Below are 13,509 nucleotides of genomic sequence, written 5' to 3' on the forward strand. Positions count from 1 at the left end.
TGATGGTTTATCCCAAGGAAGTTTTATGTATGTCCTGGAAACAGATTAATGTAAGTATCCTTCTTTTAGAAAGGAAGATATGGATTCAAAAATACAGTTCTTCCATGAAAGAAATAAGCTTTTGGGGAGCCTGGGTGGCTCAGTCCATTAAGCGTCTGACTTCAGCTCAGGTCACCATCTCAAGGTTCGTGGGTTCGAGTCCCCGTGCCAGGCTTTGTGCTGACAGCTCAGAGCCTAGAGCTGCTTCGGATTCTGTGTCTCCACTCTCTGCCCCTCTCCCACTCGCACTTTGTCTCTCTCTCTCTCAAAAGCAAATAAACATTAAAAATAATAATAATTAGGGGCGCCTGGGTGGCTCAGTCGGTTAAGTGTCTGACTTCGACTCAGGTCATGATCTCGCGGTCCGTGGGTTCGGGCCCCGCGTCGGGCTCTGTGCTGACAGCTCAGAGCCCAGAGCCTGTTTCAGATTCTGTGTCTCCCTCTCTCTCTGACCCTCCCCCATTCATGCTCTGTCTCTCTCTGTCTCAAAAATAAATAAACGTTAAAAAAAAATTTTTTTTTAAAAACAATAATAGTTAAAAAACAAAAGAAACCAGCTTTTAACAAAAAGGAAGCTATTTATTTACTTGGGTGCTATTCTATAAAAATATTTATGCTGATGAGAAAATTTATTTACATAGTATGGAACAAAGGAATTTAAGTTAGCTAATTAATCATTGAGGCAAAGTTCTCATTTGATGGAGTTCAATTCTCGATCATAAGGGGCTGATTTTGTCATGGATTTGCCTTCCACTCAGTGTAAAAAGACTTGGATTATCTTGCTATCTAATCGTCTCATACTGTGAATCTATTTTTACTCATCTAAAATCTAAATCAAGGGGCGCCTGGGTGGCTCAGTTGGTTAAGCATCTGACTCTTGGTTTCGGCTCAGGTCATGATCTCACAGTTCATGGGTTTGAGCCCTGTATCAGGATCTGCACTGATAGCACAGAGATTCTCTCGGGATTTTGTCTCCCTCTCTGCCCCGCCCCTACTCATACACATTCTCATGCCCTCTCTCTCTCTCAAAATAAACTTTAAAATAAAATAAAATAAAAATACATTTATTAAAAATATTTTAGGTGATTGTGAAAATTCTAAGAAAACTAGGCCAGAGCAGGAAAATAGTAGTGTTGCAAGGTCCGTTTTCTCCCAAATCTAGGAAAATTCCAGAACTTGCTTTTAGCTGTTAAAACTGTTTTCCTTCTGCAAAAGTTTTCAACAAGTTTAAATTTAAAAAAAAATAACAAAGTTATTACAGTTTCTAAACCTAAGCACAAGATGAAGTTTGTTCATTCTCTACTTACTAAAGTGCTAAAAACAAATTTAACTTGCTGAATTCATATATTTCTTGGTTATATCTTCTGCACTAACCACATTATCTCTAAGATCTTGCTTTATTTGGAAAACTCCTCTCCATCCTTCCACACCTAGTGCAAATATCACCTCCTCTGGGAAGCCTTTCAGGACTCCCCCCAAAGAGAGCTACATTCTCTGTGCTGTGTGTCCATAGTACTCCACACAGGTCGCTGTTAGAGTTCCAGCACAGCCACAGTAGGGGCTGGGGAGAAGAATTACTTATAGCCCTTTCCCTCTCCCTCCACATTTCAAAGGAGCATGCTTTTGTTTAATGGGGATGAGGATGCAGATGGGAAAGCCAGGTTACTCAGGTAAAAGAGATGGGCAGAGAGGCAAGGAAAGAGACACAGCCATGAGGGAAAAGGGTACCATTGAGAGAGGTGTCAGCACAGTGTCTGACAGAGGAGGCTGGAGAGCTATGGGAGTTACCAAGGGGAGACTGAGAGAGATAGATTTCAAGGGGACTTTTAGGGATTTCTTCTGTGTGGCGTGCAACATAATGCCCTCCTCTGTCTTCTTGTAGAGCCTTTAGTAAAAATCCACATCATTGCCCTTGGTGTTTGATGTGTGTTTTTCAGATGGTATGATACGTGAGAGACTGAGGGCAATAATAGGACAGGTGAGAGATGTGTCTGTTTGGGGGTGAGGAGGCAATGAGCCGGATTTGGCTGATTTGGAATCTGGGGGGCTAGGGGAGCTAGATATGTGTGCTAGACTAGGGGAGAGGAAAAGATGGGGTTTTTCAGCCAAATGATAACAAAGGCAAGTGCCGGCAGGGGATTGGCAGGAAGGCTAGATTTGTGTGACCCACCCACACTAGTGCTTGGGTCCCAGGGCAGCCAGTAGCACTGGGGGCCCATGTGGTCAAGTGGGTTTGGGGAGGCAAGGTGTAACCACTGAGCAGACAAACCTGCCTCAGATGAACTCAGGAAGAGAGAGCTTATTAGGAGTCTATTTGCAGCTCCCAGGGGCCAGAATAAGGAAGACAATCAGCAAGAGTCATTCCCCTCCCTCACTCTCCCTTCCCAGTCTCCTCACCTGCTTGTGCAGCCACCCCCTCACCACCACCGGAACATTGGGGTTCCTCCGGATGGCCTGGTCCCTCTTCCCAAAGCTGTGGACTTTATTGCTGGACTTCATGATCTAGGAAAAAGCAGACTTGAATTCTAGCAGCAGGGGAAATTATGGAGTCACAAAAAGCACCTGCATGATAAGAGAGCTGTGGGCTCCTCTGCCTTACTCCAAGCAGCAGCACCTTGATCGAAAGAGACTGGAATAGGTGGGCACATGGCCACAGCATTTCAATTAAAAGGCAAATCCAAGACCTAGCAAGCTTTCCCATCCAGCTCACAGAGAAAAAAAACATTTAAAGGGATTTTTCAATCAACTTTCACCAGCAGCTATTGGTCCTAATATGTCCTAGTCTTTCTGGAGCAAAGCTACTTTTCAGTCACAAATTTTGCCAATTTCCAGACATCTACCCCTTCCTATCTGGGTTCAGTCCTTAGCGCTCACCCCTTCTCTGCAATGCCGGTTCTCTTCCCTGTTCCTCAATGCTCCCACATCTCACCTTTCCTCAGGACCACCTGTCACAAATCTCACCAGGCAGTCTCTAACATACCTGTGAACAGAGGCACGGCCCTCCCAAGACAAGCCAGAAAAATGAAGAATGCACACGGGGACCTAGGTGTCAATCTTGGTTCTGCCAGCAATCACCTGTTTTCTTGGACAAGTGACATAACCCCAACTGGTTTCCATTTCCTGATCTGTCATTTGGGGAGGATACTTCTTACAAGCCTCCCTCACAAAATAATAGTGACAGTCAGTGGGCATCTGCAAAATAGTAAAGGGTGGAAGGAAGGAATGAGTGGCCAGGAGCTCACCTTGGGGCCAGGTTTGGCTTCCACGGTCGACGTGGTTCCAGCTGTGGATGTTTCACTGACCATGCTGGACGGTCTTTGGTTTCTCTCTTGCTTCGACATATGTGGATGTGGCCTGTGGGAAAACACAGGAAAGTCCAGTAAGTACCAGGCTGCACTGAAAGTGGAATCTGAGATTTATCACAGACAAGAACCAGTTGATATGCCTCAGACAACCCACGACTGATCTTTTGGAGACCACCTGAGTCTAGACTGCATCCAGAAGACCACAATGTCCATGTGCTTCAGGGAGTCTAGAGGATAACAGATGGTCCACCTCCATGGCCTGACAACCCACCAAGGGGCCAAGGCCATCATTCCTGCCTGCTGTCCTAAGGTGCCCACATTTACGCTCTTACTCAGGTTATCTGTGGCAACTGCCCCATCAGATGGGCACCAACAGTTGTACCACTTTTTACACAAACAACCCATACTCCTTACATACACGCGCACACACCCCCCTCCATTTCCCTGGCTCCCAAAAGAAGCTATTTATAATTAGTAACAAGAAATCACTTGCGCACACATCCACACCCCTAGATACATACAGAAAATCACTTACATAAACTCCAGTGGGGCTTGCCTCCCAAAATAGATCACTCAACAAAGAGTCCTATTCTAGGAACACTCTTTTACCCCAAAATAGAACCATCAGAGATATTAACCCCTTGTGCCATGCCTGGAAACAGGAAGCAATGAGACATGCCTGGGTCCCCAATGAAAATCCCCCTCAATGCATCCCCAACAGCACCGAGTGACACCATGTTTCCCATCGAGAAGCTCCACCTGCCCTGGGAGAGCCAGATCTCTGGGAACATCTCCATATGACATTCAAGAGACACTACAGAGAACCCTTCTCACCTGCCTCCACAGATCCCCAGCATTTGCCAGAGTCTTTCAAAGCCCGGGTAGCAGCAAATGCCTGCAACAAATTCAATGCCTATCCTCAAACAGCTTGATGCCTGCTTCCCAAACTCTAACTCCAGGATCAGCAAGCCGTCCTCAAAGCGTACGTCTCATTGTTCTGTGGCTGGGTTCTCTACAGGCAACAGGACCCAGGCAGCTGCAGTAAACTGAGGCTCTCTTCCCTGAGGAGCGGAGACAATCTGACTTGAAGGCCGGGGCTAGGAGCCTGAGAGGAAGGAGGATCCAGACAGGATGCAGTGAGGAAGCAGCCCTCTGGGTGTCCGTTCACCAGGCTCACTTTTACACAGGTGCCACCAGGGAAAGTCCTAGTTTCCACCTTGGAGATGTGCTGCCTCCTTCAAAACCATTACTGCTCGAAGGATAAGTGATCCTTCCTGCGCCCCAAGACAGAGCCCCGAAACCCTGCACCTCTACTTCTTCACAGAAGTAGCCGTAACCACCGTGCTCTCCACACTGTGCCAGCGGCAGGACCACTGCAGTGGGACTGGCTTTCCAAAGGGCTGAGCTCTGCCGGATGCTTGGCAGCTCGGGGTGCAAGTCCCACCAGGCAGAAAGATCACTGGCTCCTTATCCGCTCAGGCACTCACCCCAGATTCCCCGCCCCCGGCCTCCATCTCAGCCAGACTTTTGTTACTGCTCCCCACTCAGAGAATGTCACCGCACTCAGCTCACTGCTGGCAGAGGCTGCATGCAGCAAAAAGATAATCGTCAACCGGGGGTGAGAAGGGCCCTGAGAGGCTGCCTTGTCCAGTCCCTGCCTCCAGGCAGAACTATGCCCAAAACGTCGGCCTGGAACCTAGTCTGCCTGACTTTCAGATGTCCAGAGGTTGAGACAAAGATGACTTCTCAGGTTGCATCAGTTATGGCAGTTGTATCTTGGAGCCAGAATTCAGGACACAAAGTCCGACAATATTTGTTTGAGATTTTATCAAGTTTAATTTGCTCCCACTTAAAATACTGATAGAGGATTATTATAGAATATTTGGGAAATATAAGAAAAAAAGCTAAACATGGCACAAAAACAGACACACAGACCAATGGAATAGAATAGAAACCCCAGAACTAGACCCACAAACGTATGGCCAACTCATCTTTGACAAAGCAGGAAAGAACATCCAATGGAAAAAAGACAGCCTCTTTAACAAATGGTGCTGGGAGAACTGGACAGCAACATGCAGAAGGTTGAAACTAGACCACTTTCTCACACCATTCACAAAAATAAACTCAAAATGGATAAAAGACCTAAATGTGAGACAGGAAACCATCAAAACCTTAGAGGAGAAAGCAGGAAAAGACCTCTCTGACCTCAGCCGTAGCAATCTCTTACTCGACACATCCCCAAAGGCAAGGGAATTAAAAGCAAAAGTGAATTACTGGGACCTTATGAAGATAAAAAGCTTCTGCACAGCAAAGGAAACAACCAACAAAACTAAAAGACAACCAACGGAATGGGAAAAGATATTTGCAAATGACATATCGGACAAAGGGCTAGTATCTAAAATCTATAAAGAGCTCACCAAACTCCACACCCGAAAAACAAATAACCCAGTGAAGAAATGGGCAGAAAACATGAATAGACACTTCTCTAAAGAAGACATCCAGATGGCCAACAGGCACATGAAAAGATGTTCAGCGTCGCTCCTTATCAGGGAAATACAAATCAAAACCACACTCAGGTATCACCTCACGCCAGTCAGAGTGGCCAAAATGAACAAATCAGGAGACTATAGATGCTGGAGAGGATGTGGAGAAACGGGAACCCTCTTGCACTGTTGGTGGGAATGCAAATTGGTGCAGCCGCTCTGGAAAGCAGTGTGGAGGTTCCTCAGAAAATTAAAAATAGACCTACCCTATGACCCAGCAATAGCACTGCTAGGAATTTATCCAAGGGATACAGGAGTACTGATGCATAGGGGCACTTGTACCCCAATGTTCATAGAAGCACTCTCAACAATAGCCAAATGATGGAAAGAGCCTAAATGTCCATCAACTGATGAATGGATAAAGAAATTGTGGTTTATATACACAATGGAATACTATGTGGCAATGAGAAAAAATGAAATATGGCCTTTTGTAGCAACGTGGATGGAACTGGAGAGTGTGATGCTAAGTGAAATAAGCCATACAGAGAAAGACAGATACCATATGGTTTCACTCTTATGTGGATCCTGAGAAACTTAACAGGAACCCATGGGGGAGGGGAAGGAAAAAAAAAAAAAAGAGGTTAGAGTGGGAGAGAGCCAAAGCATAAGAGACTGTTAAAAACTGAGAACAAACTGAGGGTTGATGGGGGGTGGGAGGGAGGGGAGGGTGGGTGATGGGTATTGAAGAGGGCACCTTTTGGGATGAGCACTGGGTGTTTTATGGAAACCAATTTGTCAATAAATTTCATATATATATAAAAAAAAAAGAAAGAGTGATAGAGATGCGAAGAATTAAAACCACCAGAAACATTAAAAACCAACAATACAAAAATAAATAAATAAATAAATAAATAAAATTGTAAAGTGCACAAATGGAACTTTGCTTATACTTAACTTCACATGCACTTTGGAGCTACTGCAGTTGACATAAACTCAACTAAAGCAAGGGGTCCAGAATAAATCCATCACATTCTGATACTCTCTGTGCCTAAACTCCCAAGGGGAAGGAAGTGGAAAATACAAAAGCAAACGATGGTCAGTTGTCTCAACTTTTACCCCTGAGGATAAAAACATAAGCCTATATTTGCAGGGGAATTTGCATTTGGCAGAGGGCTGCAGGTGCATGATTTCCTTTTAACCTGTATAACAGCGCTGTGTGACAGCAGAGTGTTAATATTCTCCTTCTGTAGATGAGGACAGTTCTGTGATTTGACTACTTGTTTAATGGTCACCAAACTTTAAATGAACTCTCAAACTGGGGAGTTGGTTAGAAATTCAGATTATAAGGTTCTATCTCAGAAATTTGGACTTAATAAAGTGTGGGATGGGGCTCACAAATCGGTATTTTGAACAACCTAGATGGCCCGCTGATAACATTGCCTCAGCCTGATACTCTTCGTACCATGAAAAATCAAAGGATGATTTTTAGAACTCATGCATACAAATAAATCCTATTTTTTCAAAAAAAAAAAAAAAAGAAAGAAAAAAAGCTAAACAAAAAGAAAAAAAATTACCATAGTCTGGCTACCCAAAGGAAAACCATTTTTAACACTTGGTATATATACTTCCATTCTTTTTTATACGTCTGGGTTTTGGGGGGTAGGGGAGAGAAGAGTGTTTTTTTCTTTTTATATAACTGTGATCACACTGTGTTTATGATTTCGCATTTTGATTTTTAAAACATAATGTAAACATTTTCTCCATTATTTTAAAAACATCCACATCATTTTATTTTTTTCTTTATTTTTATTTCTTTTTAAATAAACTCTATGCCCAACATAAGGCTTGAACTCACAACCCCGAGATCAAGAGTCATATGCTCCTCCTCTGTGAGACAAAGGAAAGACTATCTGGATGTGTGACTGGTCCAGAAAATCCAGGATGGACAGCCATTTGCACAACTTCTGTACAATCTTGAGCTCTGACTCTAATCACCTTCTGCTTTCTAGTCTCATGTCCCCAATCCCATTCGGGGATGCTGGCTGGCCAGGAAGCTCCTCCAGACAACATTGCTGTCCTACAGACTTGGGTGGATGAGGAAAGGGTTACAATCACCACCTAGGAAGCCAATTATGAACAGATTTCAGCTGGAGAAGGACTGGCTGTGGTCCCAACACTGAACATTAGTGAGGGACAGTGGACCACAGTGGGGGGGCGGGGGGGAGGGCAGAGTATAAGAGGAGGAGAAGGAAAACCACGAAGACAATTCCGTTCCTCATTCTATAGAGACCTCTACTCAGCCACACTCAGAGAAAGCTGGCTTATTAGGAGAAATAGCCCAAACTAAATCTGCCCCAGAGAGGGAACCATGTTGTCTCTATAAACAGTGTCTTCATCAGGGCTCTCCATGGGCAGGGACAGCTCCCAGCTGGAGCAACAGTCTCCATCTCTAGCTGGCAGTCCCTGACCTTGCTCTCTGAAAGAACAAGGTGCACACAGCTACTCACTCAGTCAAGTGGCAAGATCTGCCTTCAGAGGATGTTCCTCTGAATCTCCTCAGTGTTGGTAATGATCTCCCGGGTCTCCTCCAAGGGTGAATATGACTTTTGGAAATAATTAGATGTTATCTGGAATTACAACTAGTTAAAAAGAAAAAAAGAAAACAAAAACGGGTGGTGGTCATGCTTGGGACACCATTTGGTACCCAAAAACAAGGATATAAAAAAGTCTTGGGGTGCCTGGGTGGCTTAGTCTGACACTTGGTTTCGTCTTAGGTAATGACCTCACAGTTCATGAGTTTGAGCCCTGCATCAGGCTCTGCACTAGCAGCACAGAGCCTGTTTGGGATTCTCTCCTTCTCTCTCTGCCCCTGCTCCCCACCCCCTCTAAATATAAATAAACTTTTTAAAAAAGTCTCAAAAACAATTTTCTGACTTGGCTGAAAAGCTGGCTCTGATGGAAAGTTCTGGAGGTTGTTTACCACACTGTTTTGAGAAGTGGGAATATAAATAGTGTTATGTGTATAGCCTCCTGAAGAGAGATACTAAAAGAATCACCTTATAGGTGTGTTCCCCACTTAAAAGCCTGGTGGGGCAGACACTGACTTGTCCTCAATTCCTCAGACTGAGGTATCTCCTGACAGGTTTCACTCAAGAACCATCCCCTCCCCCAGAGAAGAGCCTGTGCCCCTGAGCTGAGCCGCTGTGAAAGGTGGTTCAGTTAACAGCATGCCCTCAGGCACATGAGTCACACAGATCCCAAGAGAGGAGACCGAAAAACCTGCACACGCTATGGGAAGACAGACTCTTGGTGTCATTAAATAAAATCTATTAACTTAAAAGCCTGTTTGCCAGGTTTCTGTACTATCTGGATTCCCAAAGTACAGTGGAACGATCTGAACAAAGACATCTCTTTCCTTGGCTTGGGCTACATGAATGCTGATTATTTTGCTGGAGGGGTGTGGGCTGAAGTTCAAAACAGTGAGCTAGAGTCTTAACTGCCTCTCAGCTGAAATGAACAAAAAAAGAAGTTAGGACTAGACAAAAATCAGTCCGGAGAAAGCCAGTAGGAAAGTGACTTCATTCTACTCCAAACTTCCTCAAGGATGTGTCAAGTGAGCCTGGACAGGAAATCACTTTCTATGTCCCTCAATTTCCCCCTTTATAAAAGGAACTGCTTCTGCTACCTGCACATCCAGGAGTAAATGCATAGAACACTGACAGATGTAGTAAGAGGGAGGTTATGAATTCAGAATTTTTTTTTTTCTGTTGGGTCTGAATTTAGGTGAGTTTGGTTAGTGGGATCCTTGGCTGCCTCTTGGTTAACATTATGAATAGGAGCAAGCTGAAGTGGGATCACAGCAAGACCCTTTTCTACCCTATTGCTGTCATAATAAGTATGTCACCAAGCCAAGAATCACCAACCCTTAATGTGAGTACACAAAGTCAAGCAAGCAGAGGGACGGAGCTGTACTTGCCCACCACCTACTGTGTGCCAGGCAGTTAGACTACATTATTGCACTTAACCCTGAAAAGCCAGTTTTACCATCTCCATTTTGCAGGTGAGGTAAACTGAGGCTAAGACAGATTAATAACTTGCCCAAGACAGAAGCTGGACTCCAAAACCTGGTCTTCACAAGAGACACCATCCCATGGCAAGTCCCAGGGTCTGATAGAAGCAGGCTTTTGCTCTTCTCAGCCCCAAGGACCAATCCCCAAACTAAGAGGATCCTGGAGTGGTGGAAAGCCCAGGAGCCCGGAATAATTGGGTCTCAACAAAGCTCCGCAGCTTAGTCACTCCTCCACAAGTCACATCATTTCTCTGGGCCTCAGTTTCCATTTTTACAAAATAGGGTGAAAACTACTCTCATCTCACAAGGTGGTTGTGCGGAGTGAAAGAACATCTTAAAAACTATGAACGCAGCACTAAATGAAAAGCACCGTCGTGGCTTTACCAGTGGACACACCAGAATTTAAATCTCAGGTACATTCTATTTTTATTTCCAAGGCACTTCTCTCCAGAAAATTCAAAGTGCCAAACAATTAACTTCTAAACAATCATTTCCTATAAACACCTCTATGAGCACCTTATCCACGTGGGGCTCCTTTAAAGTACAATAAACTTGTGGGGAACTGGGCTCCTATTCTTTCCCCAGGAGGTTAAAAAGCTATTGGGAATTGGGAATCCTTTATTGAGAAGATGTTATTAGATGTCACTTGTATCCCATCAATTCTTTGGGGGGAAAATAGGTCCCCAAATTCATGTTCTGTCCTCAAGTATTCCACACAGAGAGCTCAGCTAAAATTAATGCTATGACAGCAGGGTGTATGAGAAGAGGCATACTCACTAACAACCAGCAAATTTTTTAAAGTGCTCACACCCACCACCTAAGGGGTTTGGGGAAAGCAATGCACAATGAAAAGCAGTAATAAAAGAAAGTTCTTGTCCCAAGCAGGCAGACACCTCCACACCCCCTCTTCTCAGAGAAAGAGACACACACAGACCGCCAACGCTCACTGTATACTCGCAACACCCTGGGGGAGGCTGTCTGACACGGGTTTTCATTCAGCAACTGTGGCCTTGTTACTCAACTATGGCTTTCTGTGTTCTTTCCCCTCCCCGCAACTCCCCTCTGGAACACACCCTCATCCCACCCCACCTCAGGAGCTGGAAACCAGCCCAAAGAGCACCCCTCACCTGGCATGAAAATAACCTAGTGAGCCTCATGGGCTCCCCTCCCCATCCCCAAACCCAAACACTGTTCTGAACTCAGCCTGAGTCTTGCTCAGCTGTGTGACCTTGGACCAGTTTCTTGGGCTGTCTACTGTCCAGGTTCCATGCTTCTATCTGTGCTGGGGAAGAACCAGACCTTGACCTCTACTGTTCCTTCCACTTTTGCTTTGCTATTTCAGAGATACTAAAATTCTAGCCCAAGACACTTATAAGCCCTCCTCTAGCCTGTATCAGCTTCTCTTGGTTTACCAGGCAGCCACGACCCTCACTAGAAAACAGCCCTTTCTAATGGAGATCTGGGCACTTTCCAGACTCGGGAAATAAAAGAGGAGGACAAGAAGGTACTTGCGGGAAGAAACAAAATGACTGTTTGCAAGCAGCAGCTTACCCTCCACACACAGCCAAGCCACCACTGCAGCATTTTCATCCCGCATAGACAGAGCCTGAGATGTGACTGCTGCCTGGTAATGACTGCATCCCCGGTGCTAATGCCCTTGGGAACATCGACACCAAAAGCCAAGTCAAAAACCAGGTGTCTGAATGAACTAAGAACGCCATCACCACCTCTTCCCCTACCTGTGACTGTCACAAATGCCGACTCCTAGACCAGGAAGGAAAACTGAACAGTCAAGTTTCTGCATCTGCTTGCCAGGTGTTTCCATTTTTCATCATTTTTTTCTGCTTCCATGGCAACCAAATGCAACAGGCAAAGCTAGCCCAAGACTGCCACTCTGGAGAGACAAGGTGCTGGTTATCTCAACCACACAGTCTGGGGCTCAGCAGATGAACAACAGGACAGACTCCTCCAAGCTCAGAGTTGTAGTGTGCCCCCACCCTTATCCTGTGCTCTTTATCTCTCACTGCAAATTCTTACCAACTTGAAACTGCAGGAGGAACAGGAGTCAGCCTCTCGTCTCCTAGCAGCAGGAGATAGCCCACCCCCAGTCCCACAGTCTGCACATGCCTTGAAGAGTCTTGCCCTGCAACTGCAAAATGAACCGCTGAAGGTAATTCTTACCTTCAGCAAGATATCTTTAGGAGTGGTATCCTCCAAACACCACTCATGACATTCCAGGCAATTCCAACTTACGGTTTCTTTTCCAAACAATCCAATGAGAAAACAGGGGGCTGCTCAGACTCCAATGGAAGGAACAAGCTAACCTCACTAGGATGCCAGGAGAAGCAGGCCAGGCACGGGTCCCCTTGGGGTTAAGGAATCTGGGAGATCTGGGGTGCCTTACAGCTGGCTTCTGAGCGTGGCAGCAGGCTTCTGAACTTTCAGAGCACATACTCTCTCTCAACTAGGCCCCACCTCAACATCAAACGCTTGACAGAGCCTGGGGATCAGTGTACACAGCCTGCTGTCAGTCAGCTGCCAGCGTCACGGCTCCGGAATGCTTCTCTCCTTTTCCCCAAGAGCTGCGGAGGCGGCTGTCAGCGGCTTCCTGGACAGCCCGGCTCTGAGGAGAAAATGCTCCTGTGCATAGCACCAACCACCAGAACTGCAGCCTGGAAGTTCCTTGTGCCAAGGCTATCTCTTTAGGAGGGCTCCCGCCTGTGTCCCGTGAAGCTACAAAGGCCAACCACAAGCTCCAATTCAAGAAAACCACAGAGAATCAGGAAAAGAGACTGAAGAGGAGGAGCTCAAATGCTCCAATCACTGGAAATGAGGCCCTGTAGAAAGGCTTGAGAACATTTTCTGGAGAAAAGACTACTAAGGAGGGCTGGCGTCTTTCAAGCAAGCATGAAGTTATAAGATCAAATGTCATTACTGCAGATACAATTAAAATCTCTAGCCTATTTGGCACACCAACACTTAAGTACAGCCAAGGAAGAGGACTATCTCTTGAAAACCACTCAAATGAGAGGCAGTATTTGAGTGGTTGGAGGCACAGCATCTGGGGCCAAACCATTTGGATTCAAATCCTAACTGACATTTACTAGCTGTGTGACTTTTGGCAAGACTCTTAACCTCTCTGTGCCTCAGTATCCATGACTATAATGGTATCTTCCTCATAAGACTGTTGTGGAAATGTACTTAGAAATGTACCTGGCAATGCAGCTGCTCTGGAAAAGTGTGGAGGTTCCTCAAAAAATTAAAAATAGACCTACCCTATGACCTAGCAGTAGCACTGCTAGGAATTTACCCACGGGATACAGGAGTACTGATGCATAGGGGCACCTGTACCCCAATGTTTATAGCAGCACTCTCAACAATAGCCAAATTATGAAAAGAGCCTAAATGTCCATCAACTGATGAATGGATAAAGAAATTGTGGGTTATATACACAATGGAGTACTACGTGGCAATGAGAAAGAATGAAATCTGGCCCTTTGTAGCAACGTGGGTGGAAATGGAGAGTATTATGTTAAGTGAAATAAGCCATACAGAGAAAGACAGATACCATATGGTTTCACTCTTATGTGGATCCTGAGAAACTTAACAGAAA

General features: G+C 45.3%; 1 protein-coding gene across 10 annotated transcripts in view; it reads right to left on the minus strand.

Annotated features, from left to right (window-relative positions):
- PLEKHA7 (pleckstrin homology domain containing A7) overlaps positions 1 to 13,509 on the minus strand; it is a 224,904-nt gene that overhangs the window by 74,442 nt on the left and 136,953 nt on the right. For all 10 annotated transcript variants that reach the window (XM_043580760.1, XM_043580758.1, XM_043580756.1 and 7 more), the window contains 2 exons: positions 3,282 to 3,393; positions 2,437 to 2,541 (listed from right to left, as the gene is read on the minus strand). In XM_043580760.1, the coding sequence (XP_043436695.1) occupies positions 2,437 to 2,541; positions 3,282 to 3,393 (217 nt within the window). The remainder of the gene's footprint in view (positions 1 to 2,436; positions 2,542 to 3,281; positions 3,394 to 13,509) is intronic.

Source organism: Prionailurus bengalensis, chromosome D1 (assembly GCF_016509475.1).
Source record: "Prionailurus bengalensis isolate Pbe53 chromosome D1, Fcat_Pben_1.1_paternal_pri, whole genome shotgun sequence".
NCBI lineage: Eukaryota > Metazoa > Chordata > Mammalia > Carnivora > Felidae > Prionailurus > Prionailurus bengalensis.